Source organism: Anser brachyrhynchus (assembly GCF_964034855.1).
Source record: "Anser brachyrhynchus genome assembly, chromosome: 8".
Classification (NCBI taxonomy): domain Eukaryota; kingdom Metazoa; phylum Chordata; class Aves; order Anseriformes; family Anatidae; genus Anser; species Anser brachyrhynchus.
This window is the reverse complement of record NC_137702.1, coordinates 2,073,575-2,097,405: the sequence shown is the minus strand read 5'-3', so window position 1 is coordinate 2,097,405 and position 23,831 is coordinate 2,073,575. Positions and strand designations below refer to the sequence as shown.

At 42.4% G+C, this 23,831-nt stretch overlaps 1 protein-coding gene across 13 annotated transcripts in view; it reads left to right on the top strand.

Moving 5' to 3' along the window:
• Positions 1–23,047, top strand: part of LEPR (leptin receptor) — a 38,940-nt gene extending 15,893 nt beyond the window's left edge. For 9 of the 13 annotated variants that reach the window (XM_080603357.1, XM_080603359.1, XM_080603356.1 and 6 more), the window contains 12 exons: positions 1,731–2,027; positions 2,202–2,319; positions 5,897–6,096; positions 8,166–8,314; positions 8,555–8,714; positions 8,803–8,885; positions 9,573–9,789; positions 10,939–11,121; positions 11,703–11,798; positions 12,348–12,456; positions 13,131–13,206; positions 17,930–23,047. In XM_080603357.1, the coding sequence (XP_080459483.1) occupies positions 1,731–2,027; positions 2,202–2,319; positions 5,897–6,096; positions 8,166–8,314; positions 8,555–8,714; positions 8,803–8,885; positions 9,573–9,789; positions 10,939–11,121; positions 11,703–11,798; positions 12,348–12,456; positions 13,131–13,206; positions 17,930–18,745 (2,504 nt within the window). In that variant the 3' untranslated portion in view covers positions 18,746–23,047. Of the gene's footprint in view, positions 1–1,730; positions 2,028–2,201; positions 2,320–5,896; positions 6,097–8,165; positions 8,315–8,554; positions 8,715–8,802; positions 8,886–9,572; positions 9,790–10,938; positions 11,122–11,323; positions 11,413–11,702; positions 11,907–12,347; positions 12,457–13,130; positions 13,207–13,822; positions 17,546–17,929 lie in introns of those variants that run through there. The other 4 variants (XM_080603351.1, XR_013954581.1, XR_013954580.1 and 1 more) reach the window with 4 other exon arrangements.
• The last annotated feature ends 784 nt before the right edge of the window (positions 23,048–23,831 follow it).

Genomic DNA, 23,831 nt, shown 5'->3' with positions numbered 1-23,831 from the left:
TCAATTTAAAAAAAAAAAAAACTTTCTCCTAATGCTTCCTCTAACTTTTAGTTTAGCACGAGGCTCTGTAGCTGAAGTAAAAGTGCAGAATACAGATTAGGGTTTGTAGATTTAATGTAACCCATTTTGGTATCTAGGTGCATACGTGTACACCTGGTAGCTGTAGGCAAAACAGAGTAATGTTCTCTCATGTACACATACACTCTTATTTTCAGAAGAGGTTTCTGAGCGTGTTGAGAAACAAATATGTATGTAAAAGAGGTAGATACTGTTAGATTTATTTATTTTTTGTAATCCTGTTATGGGATATGCAATTGTATTAAACATACATCTCATCAGCAAAATAACCCCATTGTGATAAGCCTAATTCAGCGTAGAGAGAGTAATTTCTTCACTGCAGGAGGCTCAAATTGACATATTTTCCCAATGGCCAATGTTGGGATGAGCCAGTGGAAGAACAGTGGAGTGTGCAGCACAGCTGGTAGTTGTTAATAGGAATGCTGCCTTGAATTCAGGTGTGCACATTACTGCCAGAAGAGTATATGCTGAAATCAAGCAGTTACATGTTTGTACAGCTGACTAGTTTCATGTTCTGATTTATATTTAACGAGAAAGTCTCTGACAATGACAGCATTTTAGGTCTCCTCTGCTATCTAAGAGGGCCTGTGTTTTGGAAAAAAGCTAAAAATATCTGAGGTGGTTCCTGAACTGCAAAAAGCAAACCTGGCCAGTTAAGGAGTTCGGTGCTGGCTTTGGGTCTCTCTTGGACAAACTGTTCATTTTCAGCCAGTGTATAACACATGCAGCTTCCCAAAGTACTTGACTGATGGAGGCTGAGCTTATGCATGTGTACGTGCTTTGCAAAATCAGTGTCTTTATGCCTAGGTGAATTGCTTATTGAATCACTGCTACCATTTGGTATCAACTATGTTGTTCAGATTGTAAAGCATTTTTTTAGAGATTAATCTCCTGGTGACTTTAATAGGAGCAGGATTACTAACTATTGGAAAGCTTGATTTTTCTGTGCTTCTGAATCGCAAATCTCTCAAAGCCTATGTTCCAGTATTACAGTCATGGTTCAGCTAGCATATGCCTTCGACATCCTTTCACGGTTCAGAGAGTTGGATATATATTTCTTTTAAACCTAAACACTGCTCTTCACTCAATTGGATTTTCTCTCACTTCTACCTGAGGACAATTTTACAATTTTAACATCTGTGGTGTATGCACTGGTGAGTTGTGCTGCAGAGGCTAACTCTTTCTAGGCTCCAAGTACTTCTTGCAGCATTCAAATAAGATGATTTTTCAAAAGTGGATAAACACACTCATTTAGTTGGACCTGATGCCTTAAAAAAAAAGTGGGCTGAGTATGAAGTAGCAGTGTTGATCTAGTTTCCCAAGATTAAATTTACAGAAGCCTATATGACTCTGTTTCACTTATGCTGCTGTGCATTGTTTTTCACTCTACTCCCCAGTGATTTTCTGCTCATTTAATTCCTGTTTGCCTAGGGATATTAAAGATTATTTTTATCAGAATTTACAGACATCAGTTGTAGGAGGAGACAGTCAACGGCCTATTTCTGCTCCTCTGCCCTGTAACGATTAATAATAATCAAGCTGGAAGAAGTAGGTGATTTAGAAATACAACTGGATAATAAAGATTTTCTATTGACATATGTTTTGTTGTTGTTCTGATTCTGATCTCAATGGACTTTTTTCCTTCCTTGTAGCTGAAGTCTTGTACTTCCCTTCTAAGATACTGACCAGTGTTGGTTCTAATGTTTCATTTCATTGCATCTATAAAAACAAAAACAAGAATGTATTGTCAAGGAAGATTGTTTGGTGGCTGAATTTAGCAGAAGAAATCCCAGAAAGTCAGTATACGCTTGTGAATGATCGCGTAAGCAAAGTTACTCTTTTCAACTTGAAAGCAACAAAACCTAGAGGAAATTTCTTCTATAACGCATTGTACTGTTGTCATCAAAATAGGGAATGTCATCATAGATACGCTGAATTATATGTAGTAGGTAAGATTCCAGATGATTTACAATTATAATTTTGGTGCATTTTAATAGTAAGGTTAGAATATTTCAGTCTTAAACTCTACTTAGCTTTTATCCAGTAGTTATGTCTTGTAATGCATGTTTTATGTATAAAGAATTATATCTTTATTAATAAACATTTAATGTGTTTTTAATTAGATGTGAATATCAATATCAAATGTGAAACTGATGGGTACTTAACTAAAATGACTTGCAGATGGTCCACAAACCCAAACACTTTGCTCGTGGGGAGTTCCTTGCAGTTAAGATACTACAGGTGTGTATAGCTTTAAATGCACTCTTTGTTTGGAAAGTGCCACCCTGGAAATACTTTAACAGCAAAGAATTCTGAATAGTTGTAATTATGAAATGTGCAGTTTCTGTAAGCTGGATTTTTCCTTAGCTGGGACTCCAGAGGCATCAACCACACGTGCAGAACAGGGACTGTAGATATCTGAGCATGTAATGTGGATTTTATTTACCTGTTTTTTTTTTTAGCATTTGTGAAACTTGTAGGTGCAATTCAGAAGCCAGTTCTGTAAATACAGTTTAAAAGTAGAACACAAATATTAAACAGCTCAGTTGTGACAGCAGGCCTGAATCTAATTGAACTAATATGCTTTTTAAGCTTTTATTTTTCTTTCGAGCCAGTCTTCCTTTCTGCTTGCATTAGATGACTGGATGTAAGTTCATCTGGCTCTTAAAGTGGATATGTTTGCAGGTATCAGTTAGGAAAATCTTCTAGTTGCTTATTTCCAAAAACTGTAAGGAAATAATTAAAAAACAAAGCAAAACGACCAAACAAAAAACCCCACCTCCTAGTGAGAGTGACGGAGCACTGAGCACTAACCCAGACTGGCTCTAGCATCTCTGTCCTTGGAGATCTTCAGACCTCAACTGGACAGGACCTTGGGCAGCTTCATCAGGCTTTGACTTTAACCCTGCTCTATACTGGGGGTTGGACTTCAGACCTCTTGATGTCTCCACTTCATCATCAAGTTTTCTAGAACTTTTTTTTTCTACTTGTAGATAGTACATAAACATAGAGGAACAGCATGTATTTCATTCCAGATGAAAACAAAACAAAACTAACTTAGTTGGAGATAAACTTGGTTCCTAAAGGGACTGTTGCTTTATGAAGGTGGTGTTTTTGGTGGCTAGAGCAATTTTTACTTTTCATGGTCTTGCTCGGGCATTTTGGCCTTGCTTGTTTTCAGATGGTTGAATAGAAAGCAACTTTCAAGTCAAGACCAAATTCTTATGATGCTATGACAGTGAAAAAGCCACTGATGCCAATGGAATCTTCCCAGACCCAGTCCGACATAATGGGTCACAAAATGTCAGCTTTTCTTGAGAAATGTTTGAACAAATGTTTCTAAAACTGTGAAACAGGCCTCCTGTTGAGATCCTCTGTTTTTCTGAGCTTTCCACCTTGTTTTTTTAAGGACTAAGAGTAGTTAAAGGACTAGGAAGGAGATTTCTTACTCTACAAAGAGAAGACTGAGTAAGCTCAAGGCAATGTTTTGTAGACAGCTAATGTTACATCTGTTTCTTTGCCTTTAGGCATCTGTTCTACTCTGCAGCTAACGTTTCTTCTTGTCCATGCCCCTACATTAACAAAGCAGTTCTTATAACCTCTACAGGTTCCTTCTTAGCTCCTTGGAGCTTTAATTTTTTTTTTTTTTGTCTTTTGGACACACAAGAAAACTGGGGTGGGTTGCAGAAAAAAAAATTTAAAAAAGACAAAAATGATTATTAAATCAGTGATATAATAATCTTCATTCATACAATTAGTGCCTGTGAAAGTATTGCTTTACCGTGAAATAAAAAGAATCCCTGTGAGATACTAACACATTGAGTTTGAGAGTTTTCCTAGAACCATGCTAGTATTTATACAAACAAGATAGACAGACAGCCCGTCCTGAGGAATAATCTTTTGTTTTACTGGACTCTTTGCTGGACTAGTTATGCAAAAGTTTTGCCAAAATAGGCTTAAATCAGTCCTCAGAGCCTAATCCTTTGGAAAGCTGGACTGTCTTTGCTAATGAAGGTGGGTTTAATTTCTGAAATATTATCGTACCACGATAAATATTTCTCAGGATTTTGTGGACTAAAGCAATAACTGGAATGGTTGAGATTTCATGTGGAGACTTTTAGGGCAGGATTAGTGACTGACTGACTAGTAAGGTAGGTTTTGTTTTGACTGTCTTCACAAATATGAATGTAATGAGTGCACTGCTGGGCAGGGAGCCTGAAATAAACACTGTGCTGCTCTTGCCATGTCTTTTATTCCCACTTCTTCATTGTTCAGGTTTAGCTAAAAAAGGTGTGGTTTTTTTTTTTTGAATGCTACATGATAACCTGTCCATTTGCTGCAGTGTTCATGCCTGATGAAACACTGAACAGTAATACAACTGAAAATGCTTGCCAAATGCTAGTATTTAATATGATATTTCCTTCCGTCTGTTGGGTTGCTTTGTTTTGGTTGTTTGGGGTTTTTCTGAGTTTTGTTTGTGTCTGGTTCTGCTTTGTTAATACTAAGGTCTGAAAGATCAAATAAATAAACAAATGAAGTTCATGGGGAACCCACATGAATGTAATGACTACCAAAAAGTTTCAGGATAGGACTTTTAAAGATTTATAGCTATGAAAACAGCATCATCATTTGCATAGCATTCTATTGTATATTGTGAACAAAGATACAAAATGAACGTTTACTAGGGTGAGATGTGCTAAAATGGTCATTTTTTTTAAATTGTCCAAGCTTGATTATAGGAGGCAAGGATAAATATACTGGAGTTGCGAGTGTTTTGTTAGACATAGGCAAGTCTTCAGGATAAAGGTTAGAAATTAAATGTTGCACTGACATCAGACGCATCAGATTTTCCAAGAGCACACAGCTATTCTTCTTACTGATGTGATTACATTTCACAGATGAAACCCCATGCTCTGTAATAATGTGGTGTGCTAGCTTTGCATGTTGGTGTTTTGTTTTCGTTGGCTTGTAACTGCGTCTTCCTCTGCAGTCAGTGCTGCCAACAGCAACAGCGCAGAAATGATCATCCTAGAAAAACAGAATGCTAAACGAAACCTTCAAAGCTCCAGACAACTGTTTAATCAGTATTAGCTATGTTGACAGGAAGAGGAAGGATTCAGCTAAGTCTTAACTTTTGTGGTCCGGCTGAATAGCTAATACCCGATCTGGCCACTCTTACCGCAAGTCTGAGCTGTGCCCAAGCTTAGGAGAAATTTGGAAACTTGCTTTCCCACCTCAGATAAGGTGTCACTGCCGTTTTGTCCAGAGTCCAGGTCTCCTCTTCTGTGGCCAGATGTGATACCGACCACATGTGGGATTTTAATACCACCCTCTAGCATTGATACTCATGTGGGATTTCAGTCTCCTGGAGACTTCCCTGTGCAAATCTGTTTGGGCCACTTTGCCCTGGACATTAGGTGGTGTCTGAAAAGGCATATTCCTGGCTGGAGGGCTGCGTTGTTAAGGAAAAACACTCAAGTAACACGATTCATGAGTATTAGAGATGCCCGTACCTTTCTTTTTGTACCTCTTCACGTTGTTAGTCTGTTATCAAAAGATTTTGCACTGGGGAGAGCCTTCCACACCCTGCTGTTCTTTTCAGGCTAAGAGCCAGAGCTTTAAGGAGTAACACCACAGTGTTATTTATCCATTCAGTGCAGACTTAGTTTGGACAGATCTTGAACTTATCATCGAAAAAAATCACACGTTTCCAGTGACACCATCTGTATTAATTGCCTTCTGAGTTCTGTTTTTTTGATGTCGTGAGCAGCTTGTTGTTGCAGTGTATTAACTTAATGTTTTTTTTCCTCTTTTTAAGGAGCAAAATTTATTGTCCTAACTTTCCAAGTATCCCTCCAGAATCAGAGGTGAAAGAATGCCTTTTACAGAGGAATCATTCTTATGAGTGCATATTTCAGCCTATTTTTCTTTTATCTGGATATACCCTGTGGATAGAGTTTAAGCACTCGCTAGGAACACTTGAGTCCTCACCAACTTGCGTCGTTCCAGCAGATGTGGGTAGGTCAAGATTTCTGCACGTCTTTCTTTGCTTGTGACCTTGGATTTCATACCTTATATGGTATAGATAAAGTACTTCATAGCATTTTAAATGTATTACATTGTGGAAAGAACATAAAAACATAAGAGTTTCAGTGTCATCTTCTAGAAAACATTGGATTAAATGTTATTTCCATAGATTTTGCTTGGCACAGGAGCAGACTGTAGCTGCAGCTAGTACCTATAAAATGAAACATTCAGTTTTGCGTGTTTGTCCTCAACTGTTTTGCAAAGACATCTACAGAAAAAAAAAAGGAGTATTTTAAAAATCAGTCTAATTTTTAAGATTCTTGACTAGCTAACTTTTCTGCTCTTCAGCTGGTTAAGGTTTTCTCCTATGAGGAGAGCGCAGGAGATCTGGGACTGCTCAGCCTGGAAAAGAGGAGGCTCAGGGGGATCTCAATGACTGTAAATAACCGAAGGGAGGTGCAAAGCCTCAGCCCTACTGTGATTCTCTGGAGGCCGTGCTTTGTTGCAGTGTAGTGCTACATGTGAGTTAGTTACATGCCTGCTCATTCCTGTTTAAAATCACAGGAACTGTTTATGTTCTTGCACGCTTTTGCAAAGTTTATTTTGCAACACACAGAGCACTTAAATGTGTGTGAAAGCTAGAGGCAGAAACAGTGTTTGAGTGTTTTCAAACACTGCAAAATGTGCAAAGCAAGTCTTGTTGTCTGGTCCGTGAGTCAGAGCCTTCGTTGGACTGTGTATTGCTTTGGACACAAATGTGAACATATGCAGAGAGAACACGCTGCAGCTTTGGCTTTGTGTGACTTTTGCAAAAAAATTGTTCTACATCCATCCACAAAGAGGAAATAGCAGTTTTCTACCCACAATTAGTGTTTTCAATAGATAAGTTCCTTCTGTATTCTAGGTAGACCACAGAACTGCTACATGAAATAAAGCAAAATAATATATATCTATTTGGGGGGGCGGGGAGGGAGAAGTGTGCACATAACATAAATTAAACCAAACTACGCTTTTCATTTCAAATTTTAAATAGAGTGAGCAAAAAATGAATTTATAGGAAGGAAATAAGAAGTTTAATGTATTTATAGCTAAGTGGGGTACGGGATTTAGCATTTGATCATTACTGTTTTGGTGGCCTTGTGGTTTTCAAGGTTGCTTCTGTCTAGTTCAAAGAGGATTGTTTGGCAGCCTTGAGCTTCAGAAATAAAAGTGGTGTAAGGGTTGGTGGGGGAGGTCCTGCACTTTTACTGCTTAGAAAATTTGCCAAAAAACCTGGCGCTTGCCTGCATGGCAGCTGTACTGTTAGTCTGTGTCAGGGGCTTCTGTGCTCTGCGGGGTGTAAGAGGTTGGTTGGCTGTGTTCTTCTGGGGAGAGGTAGGGGCTCTGTGTGATGCTGCCCAGTGAGGAGTGCTAGCAAGTGCAGGCTATCAGCTGCAGCAGCCCACAGACCTTCAGGAGGCTGGTTTACTCAAGCCAGCCCTTCAAGGATAAAGCAATGAATGGAATTGACCTACATTGGATGGAGGATGCTCTGTATTGTCGTAAAATAAAACCTGTGCATTCTGGCCTTGCCCAGGATTTAAAGCTTATTTCAAGTTTTTTTTTTTTTCTTTCTCCTTCCTCACCAGGTAAGTGATCAAAACAAATTTATTCTAACTTTGCTTTGTTAGCAAACTGGGGCTTTCTGACATTCACATCCAGTTTGTTGGAGAAGCTCAGTTCTGATGAAATTTTCTGTAAAATAAAACCTTCACATAAAATCTCCATTAATGTTTGTATAAACCTGCACTTTCCACATCCTTTAGAAGATTTGCCTTTCTGGGCCACATATGCTTCTACTTTGTATACTGGGGCACCCTATTAGTGCCAGGCTGCATCTTTTGCCGTTAGTACCAGGGGATGAATTGTTGTTTGCTTTATGATCCAACTTTACCTGGAGTAGCAGAGGCCATGATGTTACCTGCCACCCTTGGGAAGGAAGAAGGTAGACCACAATGACTTGATTTAATGTGAAATGTCAGTGCAGATATTAGTCTTTTTTTTTTTTTTCAATTTTCTAGTGAAGCCACTTCCTCCCTCTGACATTAAAGCAGAGATCACCAGAAATGATGGGCTGCTGAATGTGAGCTGGACAAACCCTGTGTTTACAAACGATGATCTTAAATTTCAGATCCGGTATGCTGAGAACAGGGAAGAACTAACATGGGAGGTACTGTTTTTTTAAAATCTGTATTGAAGTGTGAATTGTTGCAGTGTTATTTAGTGTGTCAGCTAGGATTTACGGAGTTTGTTGTATTTAGTGAATCACAGCTCTGAGCATTGCATTATCTAGCAAAGGATGTGACTGAGGGGGCCACTTTTCACTTGATTTATTTTTAGGAGTTTTGATCGTAACAAATGCCTAAACAACCTTTTTTTCTTACTCTGACTATTTCGACTTCTGTTACAGCTGTATGAAATTTCAAATGTGCCAACAAGATCAGCTATGATAAAGGTTCAGAAACTCTGTGTTGAGTATGTTGTTCAGGTCCGCTGCAGAGCACTGGATGGTTTAGGTTACTGGAGCAACTGGAGCAGATCAGCTTATGCAGTTGTGAGAGATATCAAAGGTACGTGTGCTTTCAGAGCGTGCTCTGATGCTCGGTCCGGTTTCAGACTCAGATGTGACACTGTTCTTTCAAAACTGTAATCTTGCAGCTCCCTTACAAGGCCCTGAGTTTTGGAGAGTTGTTGTTGAAGATCCAGCCAGGAGGCAGAAAAATGTTACCCTCCTGTGGAAGGTGAGAGCACTTAGATTTTGGTCTTTCACTTTGAAAGATGCATGACCCAAAAGCATTGGTAGAATTAATGAAAATGATAATGATAAGCACGTGCCTCCCTGCCCTGAGAGGCAACCTTGGGTGGTCACTGTTTACAGGACTTGGTTTGCAGCATGCTTGCAGGTTTTTGCTGCCAATTTCTGCTAACCGAGTTCTCTGAGCAGAATGTGCCACTGAGTCCTAGACAGCTGCCTGTACAAACACCTCGGCAATGGCACGTAAACTGGGCAAAGCTGCGTTAAAAGGTTAACGCAGGATAGAGGGGAAAAAGTGCATCAGTGGCTGGCCGCTCCTGTTTGTCTGTGCAGCGATGTTAGGTGTGCAAACAGTCATCTGTTTTTTTCAGTCCTGGAAAATGCTAACAGAAAATTGTGAACTGTTTGAGGAGTGTGAAAGTTTATATTTCCTTGTATTCCCCCCCTCCTCCCCCCTTCAATGGAAAGATAGCAAGTGAGGGTGCCAGCTTTCAGATAGAGAAGTTAAGTCTTTAAATGGACTACAGTGTCTTTGCTAAAATATATGTCTATAAAATATCTTTCTTGGGTCACGTTTTCTTAGAACTCTTTAAAACCAACACCTTCTGCCCAAATGATGTTTCCTTTTGAAATCAAAGACTGGAAAATTAATTAATGCCACTGTTTGCTGCAGCCACTGATGAAGAATCACTCATTGTGCAGTGTGAGCCGATACATTATAAAGCATCAAACATCGGAAAACACCACGTGGTCAGAATATGTCGATAAAGGCACTACCTGTTTATTTCCATGGACCGAACACACACATACCATTACAGTTTTAGCCATGAATTCAATTGGAGTTTCTTCAATTAATTTTAATTTAACTCTATCACAGCAATTGAGCACAGGTAAGAACACCAGTTAGTTACCATTTTGCGATGTGGAATATGTTAGGAATTCTTGTAATGCTTTTGGGCAAAGCTTTCTTTGTAATAAAAATCCCTTTGTTAAAAGAAAAATCATGATATGTTCACCTGTATTATGGGAATCAGATTCTGTATCTCTCCAACAGATCTATTTGAAAAATGAAATTTCTATCATGTGAAAATTGTAATGAACTTTAGATTGGGAAAAAAGTCGTCCTTAACAGTTGTCCTTCACTAACAGAATCTAAAGTAATTGATCAAATAAAAATGAAATCATACTGTAAAACTGATCTTTCATCCTCTTTGTCTTGGGAACACCCAGCATTCCTGCTAGGGAATGTTTTGTTGTTTCCAAAATGAAATGTGGTTTAATTTCTCTGGCTGCTCACCTGACAGGGTGCCAGAATGCATAGTTCTCAGAGGTTTGGCTTTACTCCCTGGGCAGCCTTTTCATCGGTTCAGCTGCATTCTGCTTTATTAATAAAATAAAGGCTATCGGTTCTGACAATTTCAACTGTGTAACATTCATATGCAAATGTATAATGTGGGAAACGTTACTGCAGTCTATGAATAGAACTTTACAGCTGTAATGCAATTTTAGAAGCATTTTTATAGGTAAAAGTCTTTCTGGTTGTTCTGGAAAGCCTGTAGTTGGTAGCAGATGTAAGGGGAAGCATTTGTTTGCCTGGATTGTGATCTGGGTATGTTACTTAGAGAGATTTACTGGGATTTAGCTTACAGGCTCCCAGTGCGTGTTTTACTAGCTAAATGTTGACAGTCCATTTGTTGATAATTTCTTAGCTAAGCACTGATAATTAAGGCGGTACATGTGAGAACCAGGCTATTTGTTTAATGTTTGGTAAGAAACTTGGTCTGTTTAGTGTTCGGGATTAGTTGGTGTGAACCACTCTTCACTGGCTTAAAGAGAATTAAGTTTGCTTACGTGAACTAAGGATCAAGCTTTATTGTATAAAGATAAAAACAAACAAAAACACAAAAAACTAAAGAAGTAAATAGCGAAGCTCCAAAACTGTCATGCATTTTACAGCATACACCTCTCCTGCTAAGCCAGCTCTCATCTCACCTCTGTCAGAGTTCACGTAATTCACTCTTTTGTCCTTGTTCTGGCAGTGAATGCTGTGCAGTCACTCATTGCTTATCCAGTGAACAGCACTTGTGTGATTTTGACTTGGACGCTTTCACCTCACACATATGTGATAACGTCTTTTGTTATTGAATGGAAAAACCTTAACAAAGAAGAGGAGATGAAATGGGTGCGAGTTCCTCCGAATACTAGTAAATATTATATTTATGGTGAGTGTGTACTTGAAAATGTAATGCATTATGTTAATTGTTATTGAATAGAAAAATCTAGCATTTTTCTGAGTTCTTACACTTCTTCCCCCTCTCTCTGTTTGTGATTTATATTTTTTTTATGGTAAGGAACAGTAGAACAATTTTTAATTATCGTTAGTGGACTGACTGTAAAGGACTGACTGTTGCATTCATAATCCAGGTTGACAAAGAATGAAGCTCAGGTGTGTGTTCATTTTTTGGCAATACGATAAAATTAGTTCTGGAATACTGACCATACCAGCTAATTATGTAAGTTAATATGTGTTAATTCCATCTGCATTTTTGGCTTTAATCTTAGAAAATTTTATAATAGTTGCATAAAGGTGTTAATTCCATTGAAAAAAATAATGCTAGATTATGCTGTAAAGATTAATAGTTTTAATCTTTTGATATTAAAGTGCATATCTATAAAAGACGGCTTTTGTTATGACCCCTCTGGGCTGGTCTGAACTCTGATATGTGACCAGAGCCTCTCTGGAGGTCACTGTTTAATAGCAGGGTAATAGTTTTGATTCAAAAGGCTGACTTCTTCTTTCCAGATCACTTTATTCTTATTGAGAAGTACCACTTCAGCCTGTACCCCGTGTTTGCTGGAGGAGTTGGCAAATCCAGAGTGACAGATGAATTTACCAAAGGTGACTTACGGCATCTTTCTTCATGTTATGAAATAGGAGCTTGATAGTAAAAGTTAAGTTTAAATGTGGAAGAAGTCTGTAGTTTATCAGAAGAAAGTCAGTAATAAGGTAACTTTAATACATCTATAAACTGCTCGAGATTTCAGTTGCTTTAATTTGAAAACTGTGTGAAGTTAATTGAGGGAGGGAGGCAACTGAATTCCCATCATCTTAACTTAACAGCTGAGATCCTAGGTCTCTGTGATTCTTCGTTCTCCAATTACGGGCTATTCTCTTATTTTATGTGCTCTGATTTCATTCCCCAATAACAAGGGAGCAGGGGGGACCTCCCCCAGCGATGGAGGAGTCACCTCTATTTAAAATAATTCATTCCCTTTTGTCTGTTTGTTCTCAAGGTTCATTGATCTGCAATAAAACTTTATCAAGGTTTTTTTTTTTTGAGGGAGGGCTTGCGCTGTTGCTTCTACTGTTTATATAAATGTTCGTTATTTCCCGTTTACAAACTTTTCAGAAAAATTATTTCTCCTGCATTATCTGCATCCCTTTTAGTTCCAGATGGATATGAAAACCAGAATAATGCTAGCCTCTATATGGTTCTGCCAATAGTTATTTCAACCTTGGTTTTGTTGCTTGGAGCATTGCTGATTTCACAGCAAAGGTAAGTTCATTTTTATATAAAAGTCACGGCCTTCCGAAGGTGATGCAGCTTAGCTGGCTGTCTGCTGAACTGGTGGCCAGTGTCTTTCTGGGGAAAGCTAGGAATTATTTTTATCATTTGTACTTTTGAAATGTACTCAAAGGCAGCAGACTCTGGAATACAGCACCAAGAATTTAAATGTCTCGAGTGCACAGGCTTGTTACCTTGTAAAAGTCAGACCTTCCAGGGCTGGTGTCCTTGTGGTAAGGTGATGATCAGTGCTGTTCTTTTTCCCTGGGAAATACCACTTCAGCCTGTACCACACACTGCTTACTTTTGCAGTGTTTTGTGGACAAGCTAATGAGTGTCAAGTGCTTTGAAGCACTGTGTGTCCCAGATTTAATTGTCATTGCAAATAAAGCCAATTAAAAAAAATAATCTGAGTTTTGTGGAATGTGGGTTGGGGTCTTACTCAGCAAAGACTGCCTGTATGTTTCATAATTTACAAAACCGCCATATGATATCTCACTTTGTTATTTTTCTATTGAATTTTGACCATCTAGAATATCTGAAATGATCGTTTCATTGTCACACTGTTCTAGATAAATAAAATCACACATGTTCCCTTTCTGACATAGCAAAAGTACAGAATGTATGAGAACAGTACCAACTCCAGAATTTACCTAATATTTCAGAATGAAGAAACTGTTTTGGGAAGATGTTCCAAACCCCAAGAATTGCTCCTGGGCACAAGGAGTTAATTTTCAGAAGGTATGCATTTCCCTGGTGATGCTTCTTCCCCCACCCTGTGGGTCAGGCTGCTCTTTGCTCAGTACTGAACTCTACGTATTGGGTAGACCAAAACCTACCTGAATTGCTTGAATGAAGCTACCTGGAACCTCTGAAGTTAGTAATACAGCAGATCTGTCAGCTGCAGAAATGGGCTAGGACCAGAGACCAGCATCTCTCTTGAATGGAGGGGTGTTTAAATTTCAGGGCTATTGGTAAATCAGTTGTAGAATCAGAGTGTGCCCCATAGGTGTAATGCTCATTTATCTCATTGAGTGCCACATTTGCATCAGTGGCCATATATTTTGCTGGGGTAAACTGCCTCTCAGCACATGAATCAAGAGCTGTGATGTGATGGGCTGTGGCAGGTAAGAGCCTTTACATGGACTTAGCCGGTTTGCAGCAGAAAACAAAGTTTCTCACGGTCTTACGGGTTGACAGTGGGTAATTGCTGAAACAATAATCTAAATTCAGGCCTGTTACTACTAAAAGAAAGAGCACCTCATGGCAGAAGATTTTTTTTTTCAGGTATTTAATTTGCATTCCCAGTGAAGGTTTCTTTTCTCATCTTTAACTTTATTTCATTTCATTTAAACAGAGAATGGACATTCTTTGAAGTCTAATGGTCACTGCCTGCAGAACCACTGGGCCAGCTCCCAGGCTTCCTATACAGAATTATTAGAAGATTTTTCTATTTATATTCAGAAGACAGGAAACAGATACAATACAATGCTGATTTGCTTAAATATAATGAATCCTGGAAGTAGCTCTGTCAAAAATCTAAAATACCCTTGCAAAAATTAGGAGTAAGTGCCATGTTACAGATCAAAAGATGGTTTGTCACTTGCGTAGGCAGAAACACTTTAGATTTGGTGTTTTTAGTGCCCTGCTGACTAAGGCTGTGACTAGCAACGGGCTCGATGCTTTCAAGCCCCGGCCTTCAAAAGGAGTTGAAAGAGGAGTTGAAAGGCCTTTCCCAGGACGCAGCCGTGGAAGCAGAGATATCAGACAGGTTTGGGATTTATCCAGTTGAAAGCAAGATCTGCCTAGCTGTTGGCTTCACGTTAAAGTGTTTTTTGTTGTTTTTTAAAATTTTTCTAATGAAATATTTGTTTGTTCTAGTCGAGAGGTAGCTTAGGAGTTTCCACTGACTCCAGGCACATCGAGGTGATCGGATCTTGTATTTGTGCAAGTACCGGGTTCTTCCGTTAAGGTCTTCTGAAATTATATGTATATATATATCTGGGTGCAGCAGCAACTCAGAGAATGCAGAAACTGTGCCTTGTGCCTTGCTTGATTTTTCCTTGAAATTCCAATATGCATGCTGTTTACCTGGCTTCTTCGTTCATTGTCATTTAAACATGCAGCCAGGTCAGTGCAGATGCCTGAATAATCTGACGTTACATCTGTGTTGGGGAAGGTGCAGTCGTGGTCTGACAGAGGTCGATCAGGCGTTCTCCAGCCTTGCGGCAGCAGTCACAGTGGCTGGCGGTAGCAGAGCCTGTGCCTCTTGGCTTGGTCTAGAAAGCGAAGTGTGCTGTCCCTGTGCAGTTCGTTAAACCCCAGACCGGGCTGACGTGTCTGCTTCCATGGCTGCATCCTGAGAGGGGCTGGGCTCTTTGAACAAGTAGCTGTGAGTTGCAGGAGTATCAGTTGCACCAGCGCACCTGTATTTGTCTGTTTCATCTTTTCATCTGTAGTGATAGGAGCTCGAGACGATCCTTATTATTCCAGATTGCAAAGGTGTATGAAATTTGCATGGTGGATTTGACACACTGGAAATGATTCTCCTCACCAACTGCTAGAGCCAAAATAAGTGTATCAAAGTTGATGATGTTTTTAACTAGGAGGGGAAAGTCATGCCCACGCTGACACCCTGGTGATACTGCTCCGTATTCATATGCCTTGTTCCATAATTAATTGGAAAGAAATGATGCATGCAAGTATGAAAGAAATTGAAGTTTGACATGATTTTTGACAGCTTGTTACGTAGTAGAAAACATGCCTCTTTGGTATGGTGTACTAATCTTACTGGAAAACACTGCTTAATGTTAATTGCACTGAAGGCATAGTGCCTGTCCCCAGATGAGCATGATCACCTCTTGCTAGTTTCCTGATGTCCGAGGCTGAAACACGTTCTTCAAAGCACCGTGTTTAGGGTCCAATTCTGCATTTGTACGTATGCATGCAATTTCCACTAGCGAAAGCAGTGCACAGGACTGGTATGGTATTTTCCGCTCACTGTAATAACCATTGATTACACAAACGGCCTGGATACCACTACTAGAAAGTTTTGATGTCTTTCTGAAGGCATCTGCTGTGGAACACATTTTGTCGTGGTACATAGCCGTACTAAATCCTTCAGTCAACATCTAATCATTACTTTGTATGTCCAGTACAGCGTATTGGTATATGGTACTCCTGAACTGCATTTATAGAGTATTCCTTTATCGGGATTGTATTGCTTACAGTAGCAAGACATTAAAATCACAATTTAAAACAGGCAAATCTTGCATCGAGATTCAGTCTTGCGAGCTTTTACATAATGTCAGAACCATGAAAATTTGTTACTTGCTCAGTAAAATAAACAAAGTTTTAGTGGCTGCTGTTGTAGAATACTAAAGCACAAGTACACATGCTTTCCAAGAAAATTCATGTAAATCCTTCAAAGAATGATGCATATCTAAATTACCCTACTAAGTCCATGGGGTTACTTGCAACGTATAAAGCTAAAAGCCTGTACAGTCACAATCTGGTCTTGATGGAATTAGGCCAACAACATATTTCGCTGTATCTGTGTTTAGCAACTAGAGTGCAAAATATTTTCGACTTGAACCTGTCTCAGGCGTGGTAACTGGCGTACAGAGATAGTCTTGCTTCTGACAAGTCTGTGACAAATGCAAGGTAAAACCTAGACTGACCAGGAGGGCAAAACACAACATTGCTTGAAATGCCTTCTTTGTTTGGATCCCGTTTCATCTGGTCAGCAGAGTTTGGGAACTGATGGCCTGGGATTGTGATTTTCGTCCTGAGTTTTACAGAACTGCTCGGCCTGCTGTTCAGCACACTTTGTGCCCAGATTATTCCATACGTGTATATACTGTGGAAATCCAGCGCTGTTCACCCAGCTTACTCTGTAATTCTTGATGTTTTGTTCTCTCAGGATGTTGGGTTATACATTGTATTTGATCTAACTTGTTTTAATAAGTGACATCTGAGCTGGCAGGTGGAGGCTTTTGCCAAACAGCCTACCTGTCTTTGAACGCGACGGATTTAGTCTCTGCAGGCAATGCTATTGACGTGTTTTCTGTGGTGCCTATATGCATTTGTAAGAACAGATACTGGAGGCGGGGGTGAAGAAGGAAGCAGATTTTGGAAGGAGATAAACCATCCCTGCTCAGGACAAACCAGCTGCCGGTTGCAGGAGGGTAGTTGTGGCAGGAGGGCCGTGTGGGGGTCTGGTTGTTCCGAAGCTGCCGGCTGGCCTCTGTCTCCTCTTGGAAAATGCTGCTGGGGCAGTGTCCCCTGCCCGGACCACTTGTCTGCTGGCCACAGCAGTGCCTGTGCAAGTCCCTAGCAAGCCTGTGAGGGAGCAGGTGGCTGTCAGTGGGCAGTGTAAGTTAGGGTTGTTACGGCTTCATACGCGCAGCATCGTAGCACTCCTCAGCTCCTTTCAATAGCTGGCCAATTTTTTATGTGCTGCCCGACACGGTCGGAAGCCTGGGAGAGATGCCAGGGTGGGAAGGCGATGGGCTCGTGGGGGCAAGTACCAGAGCAGGCAGAAACCTGCTCACAGGCTTTGCCACACGAGGGCATTGTCACTGCTGGTAGCTAGGCTGAAGCAGCAGCCCGAGCCGTGGAAGTTAGTACGCTCTTTCTATAATTGTGTACCAGTTTAAGTATTTTGACACGTTCCTAGTTGTTCTGGCAGCTTTCCTGCTGTAAAATATGGTTTGCTAATATACACAAAATCTGTTTTAATCTATTTGTCTTGAATTCCTTAGGAAATACAAGTTTTTTCAAGTGATTTTTCCTTTGTAGCTAGGAGTTCCTGTTCTGTTCAGCTCATGCTGTTGTATATTTTATATGTATATAGATTAGGTAGTAGCAAAGCACACATTTCTCCAAAATAAACATGTTTCTCTTTGTGCAGTTCAGACATACAGCTGTTACGTAGATGGGAATGCTTAAAAACACAACGGAAAGACTGAATTTGACCCCAAATAACATAATCCTAGCAGGAGAAGTTATTTTAGTTGGCCTGTATATGATTTAAGATGATTTGTTTATACAGTCTAAATAAAAAGCCAAGAAAATCTAAGGGTATAAGATCTTTGTCTTGCAAAGCACTCGCGTGTGTTTTTAACAATACGTGCATGTTGATTAATGTCGAAACGTTTGGGACCACTCGGCTGCTTGTATTTCAGCTTAAACCATACGCTGTCGTGGCTGGAGTACTGAGCGCTTCACAACACGCTTGCTTTGCAGCACTTGCCCCACAAAGAGGTTCTCGCTTTGTCTTTCCCCTCAGTCTTCACCAACACACAGACGTAAAGAAAAGGGGAGATGATTTTAGGGTATTTTCAATTATATGCTCTGACTAAAACGGTGGAGGTTTTGTCTGTGATTCTTAAAATCAGTAACTTCATACTGAAATAAAGCTATTAAGTAGTAGATGAGCATTAAAATATATCTTTTCTTCTAGCCTGAAACTTTTGAGCACCTTTTTATCAAGCACCCCGAAGCAATGTCATTTGAGCCTCTTCTTCTGGAACCAGAAATAGTGCTGGAAGACATCAGTGTTACCAAAGCGTTGAAACAAGAAGATACGCAAGATTTTTTAGTAATTAATTCAATGTTTACAAAAATTCAAGACTCTGAACACGACTCTGCTTGTTCTAGCAGCCATTTCACTAGCAGCAGCTTCTCTGGGAGCTTTCACAATGACCACATCGCTGGAGAAATTACAAGGCAGTCCGACATAAAATATGCTACTATTATCAGCAACTCCAGATCCAGTGGGCTTTACGAAGAGAAGAAGAATCTCAGGAGTTGTTTTGAGAGATGCTTCTTAGCCGAAGATTCCTTAGTTGCAGGTGCTTTCTCAAGTAGCTCTTGGGAGGTGGGAAACCAGGCTTTTCTCCTGCTGCCTGATCAGCCTGGCAGTCGGCCCAGCAAGACTCTTTCCCTTTCCCTGATTTCTTCAGAGGGGTTTTCAGAGCCTTCAGATCAGGATGACACTTTCACAGATGGAGGCAGTCCTGAGCGAAGCCTCTATTACCTAGGGATAGCATCCCTTGGAAAAAGAGAGAGTGACATTTTTTTAACGGAGAGTTCCGGAGTGATGTGTCAGTTCCACGCAGCTGATCTGCTCAGAGACGTGGGGTTCCTTCAGAACACGCCTCCTAATTTAAATGCATTTATCCAAAGTAGCTTTAAGTATAACGCCATTGTGCCGTACATGCCTCAGTTCCAGATGCCTGCTGCCAAGGTGCAAGACGCCGCAGAGAACAGCTCTTAAGTCATCACACCACAACTTGATGCTCATTGTGGCTTTTTAGGTGTTGATGTGTTCCCCCATTTTCCCTCTCCTGACTTCTTTCAGGGGCTCTCCTGTTTGGAAGTTGGGTGATTAATCCTGTACTTGAGTCCCAGGATTTCAGCAGGAAGAAATACCGTTTCTCGACCTAATTGACCTAATTTTCACATGAGGGGCCTTCCTTTATATATTTGATATATAAATATATTCAAATTAGCCTCTGGTGCCAAATAGTTTATTCCTGTTACGCGCACATCCGAGCACCCCGGTGCAGAACTGCCCTTGCCATTGGACTTTGTGCCACAGGCGTTGCGGTGAGGACTGGCTGGGACCCAAACAGGCTCCGTGCTGCGGGCTGTGCCAGGATGGGACCGTGGGCAGCTTTGCCAGCCCTCAGGAGCCGTACCTGGTGCTGCTCCCGCGGCTCGTGTGCGGGCAGAGCACAGCAGCCCCGGCTGGGTGGCCTCAGCGTGTGGCAGGAGCCTTCCTCCAGCTGGGAGAGGCAGAGGAGCTGGGCGTGGAGATTCCCAAACACTATTAAACGGCTGGGAAGGGTTCAAGCAATGTCCCCTGAATAAAAACAGCTCTGGTTTCAAGCACTTGCTGAATGACACTGTACAGCCTTCTTGTGGCTTGCAGCCAGTTCTGCACCAGCGGGCTCCTTCCAGTTTGTCACTGCCAAACATCTTTGGGGGCATAGCTCATCTGTTGGCAGTACAGACCCGTGCACACGTTTCTCTCCATTTAGGAGGAAAAAAAAAATCTCTATTTAACATGTTGGCCAACAGCAGTGAAAGAGCTCGCTCTTGCTCTAGGTTTTATTGGGCAGTCCGAGGGCGAGACAGAAAGGAGTGACCTAATCCATAGCATTAAAGAGCATATTGAAACAGAAGGTGCCTACATTTTGTCTGGGGGGGAGAAACTCTGATGTGTACAAACTCGGATCCTGTACAAGTACCAGTGGCTTTTTTTGTTCGTTTGTTTCTCCAAAATCCTGATGTATTGATTGCTTTGCTGGCACCTGCATTTAATTGAGCCTGTGGGTACACAGATGGTCCATACGAGAAAGCCGTCAGAATCCTGCCCTTCAGTGGTTGAAAGGGAGGCCATGACCAGTGGAGGCAACCCTGGGGCTGTTTTTACGTTGTCTCTTTTACGGTAAAATGAGAAATGTTCAGCAGCAGCATCAAAGAGCTGTAAGAAGGGCTGTGAGGGCAGAGGCCTGTGCTGAGCGGTGCCTCAACACATCGAAGATGCCCTGAAGGAGCGACCGTTCTGCTAGGCAAGGACTTGTGGCGCTGCAGCAAGAGGAACAGAGTCAAAATCCTTGGGGCTGCACAACCGCGGGGTGTTACCTGGCTGAAAGCGTGCGCTTGGAAGTAAAGCGCCCATGTTTTTGTTGACCATGAGATCCTAGTACAAATGGTATTGCGGTAAAACTAACATCTCTTCCAAATCTAATTTGTAAGAACCGCAGTAGAAAAGGCAGTAATTTGATCCAAGAATCCTGTATTTTTGATCTGCAGTGGCTGTCCGGACATGAAGTCAGTTCATGAGCCATGCTCAGTTCAGCTTTGGCTAGGAGGAAAATCAGATCTTGCATCCCAGCTGTGTTTGTAGGTAAACAAAACCACACACTTACTTGCAAGCCAAATATATTTTTTTCTACTTCATAGCTAATAAATATTTTTGTATACGTACTTTTTCAAAGAACTATTTTGAAAAGCTAAGAAAGGTGAAAATACTGTGTATTCCAGAGCTAAATTTCTGTAAAACTTACTTAGGGAATTAAAAACAAAAGGGCAAAATTCAGCAACAATAGTAAACAGTGGGTGTGTGGAAATATTTTAATATATTAGTGATAAGAAATCCAATGGAGCAGAAGGGACCAAAGCAAGTATATGGTTGCACTTTCAATTTAAGACAATTTAAAAAAAAAAATGCAACTTTTTCTCAAACAAGCTGCTGACCTGGCTCTTGCTGGGTGTCTGTGTTTTGAATGCTGACATGACACAAGTCTGGTGTGGTTGTTTCAGAAAAATGGGGTGTGCAGGGAGGTAGTTGACCAAAGCTCCTTGTCACCAGGAAGTGTGATTGGAGCTGCAGGGACGAGCCTGAAGTCTTGCAAAGGCTCCGGTAGGGTTGGGCAGCCTTGTTGCAGGTACCGTGAAGGCTGCTCTGCTGGAGTAAGCCGTGCTTCCAAAGCCAGCAACAGGAGCAAAGTGAAGCTGTGGTTATCTGCCTGGAGAGTGCTAAACCTAGAACGCCTCTGAAGAAAAATCCACTCCTGCCGGTGTGTGGATGTGACGCGGCACAGCCTGCGGGGCCCGGGAGCTGCCCGGGCGCTGGCTCCTGCCTCCCTGGCGTTTGCCCACCAGACCCGGCGTCCCCTGGGCGCATGAAGCCAGTGAGCGAGGCTCTGCTGCCCCACCGCACCTCCCCAGCAGCCCCACAGGGACCCCTCGTGCGCCGCATCAGGATTGGGGGTGGAAGACCTCGATTCTCACCTGTCAGCCTTGTCGTTAACCTGGGATGTGAGGTGATGTGAACGCTCGAACCGTGGTTTTGTAACAGCTGCCACAGTGCAATCGCGCCGCCTCTGTTTGGAGAGCCCCTCCCTGGGCCCAGCAGCACCCCGTCTGCCAAACCTGGCTGCTGGGAAGGGAAGGGGCCATACGGCTCCATAAACCGGGATAATAAACGCATGGTTCGTCACGGAGCGTGGGTTCCTTTAATTATCGTGTCCTGCAGAGTTGTCTGGTTGCATTTGAAGATCTTTCTTGAGAAATGAAAAACCTGCACTGATTTTATCGCCGAGTGCTTGTGGCGAGTCCTCATCCAGTAACTGCTGGCACGGGAGCACCCTTAAGTATGGGAGCGATCCGCAGAGCGACTCCAGGAGGGCTTTCCTGGGCTGCAGCCCGTGGGAAAAGGCAGGAGTTAAATCCTGTCCCCTCCATGCAGGGCTCTGATGTGGCTCAGAGCTATCAAACAGGAATTTGATCCCGCTCTTCACTTTTCTTCACTTTTGTGTGAGGCCCAAGCCTGCATGCCCTGCATCCCCCAGCTGCTGCCTCTGCTCTGCCCACGGCCAGCCGCTGGCTGGGAGAGGAAATGGGGAGCTGGGGCAGCTACAGCTGCCTTTTCTCACCGAGATTTTTTTCCCTTCAGTTTCAGGTCAATTTACTCATTTAACAAAGCTGAGCGCCTTCCGTGCCACGTCAGGTAACGTTTTATTCCGTGTTTACAGCAGTCTCCTTTTTTTCACAGGGCAGCCTATGTCCTTGCTTTCTTTATGCGGGAGCAAATCTCGTTTGCTTATTCCTGGGGGTGACAGAGATGGGCAGGTGTCAGGGCACGGGTGTTTTGTGATTTCAGAGGGCTGTTCTCGCGGCAGAGCTGCCAGGCAGACAACCCTTCTGCTTTCCCTCAGCGGCTTTGTGTCTGGCTCCGTGTGCCAGGCCCCTGCTCTTCGAACCGGGGCTGGATCTTGGCTGTTGCCTCCCTGCGGCACGGCGAGGGAAGGGAGGTGCCGCAGGAACACCTTTCGGACATCCCGGGGGCACAGCACCACCACACACCCAGGCACTGGCTACATATTTCTGTTACCTTCTAGTAGTGAAACCGTCAGTGCTTTCCTATAAATACACCTGTGCCTCAGCTACAAATAACTCGGTGTTAGCCCCCTCTTCTACCAGTGCTAGTAAGTTGGTCATTTTGCAGACACTTTTCTTTTACATTTTTTGCCGTGGCTCTGTGGCAAGGAAAGGCCTTTTGGTTTAAACAGGAAAAGCAATTAGGAGGATCCGTGTGCAGCTTCAGAAGTACATATTAAGCCCCAATATTAACCTCCTGCAAATTAATTTTGAAGAGCATTCAGGAGTCTAGCTCATTTATCTAAGAAAATTAATACGTTTTGCTATTTCTTTTACAGGTCATTTGCAGCTAAAGTTAACTGCCCGTTTTTTTTTTAGTGCGACTGATGTGTGAAGCAGCAAGAAATTGTTTTCCACATTTTGTACATTTGTTAGTCTGTCTTTGAGTCATTGACCTGTCTAATCAGCCTTGGATTTGAAAGTCTGCAGTAAAATGGGTTCTGTGTTTTTCTTTTCCTCTTGCATAAACTGTGAACTAATTTCTTTTCCAAATGTGGCGTTCACTTCTGGAACATTTACAGTAATCATTTCCCACTGATGAGAATATAACTCGAAACACCACCTCCCAACAGCATCAGAAGAATTTTGTAATTATTTTTGTGAATAAAATGTTTGTTGTAGATGTTAACGTTGAGTAGCTGTTTGTCTGTCTGAGTTTTCAGAGGCTTTGTGTGAGAGGCAGTCCTGCCCCTGCCCGGGGGTTCCCGTGGATGAACCTGGTCGCCGAGCTGTTATTTAAAAGGGGAAAATCTTCAGAGTTCCTTTTTTGCAGTTTGCCGTGACTGGACCTTGGAGATGACGGAGCTGCTGTATGGTGCACGATGATTTTGTCAGGAGGCTCCTAGATGTAGGTGCCACCAGCCTGCAGCTGGTCCCGGGCAGGGACAAGGCTCACACCTGGCTTCAGCCTGAATGTGAGTCTTTGGTGACAGAGCTGGAGCATTCCCTGTGCTCTCGGCTGCTCCCATCCTCAGTCATTTGTCACCTGGTGTTGGGTGAAGGGACCGAATCCCTCCCTCTGCGTCGGCTGCTGCGGGGCTCTGCCAGCGCGGGGCTCTGCTTCGGGGACCTGCTCTCACCTGGGCGGATGGATGGGGCCAGGGAGATGGGGCAGGAGGAGACAGGACAGAGCCTTTTATGCATCTCTCCGTACAAAGAAAGCTGCGAGGTGCTGGGGGAGGATGGCAGCACCCAGCCAGGCCCCAGCTGCCCCCAGCACCCCAGGCCTCCTGGCCCAGCAGCGCTACGCTAGGCCTCGGCACGGGGAGGCCGTGGTGGAGGGCCCGGAGCACCCGGCACCGAGGGCTGGGGGAGCTGGGGCTGCTCGGCCTGGGGAGGAGAGAGCTGGGGGAGCTGCCCCTGGGTGCAGAGAGCTGGGGGAGCTGCCCCTGGCTGCAGAGAGCTGGGGGAGC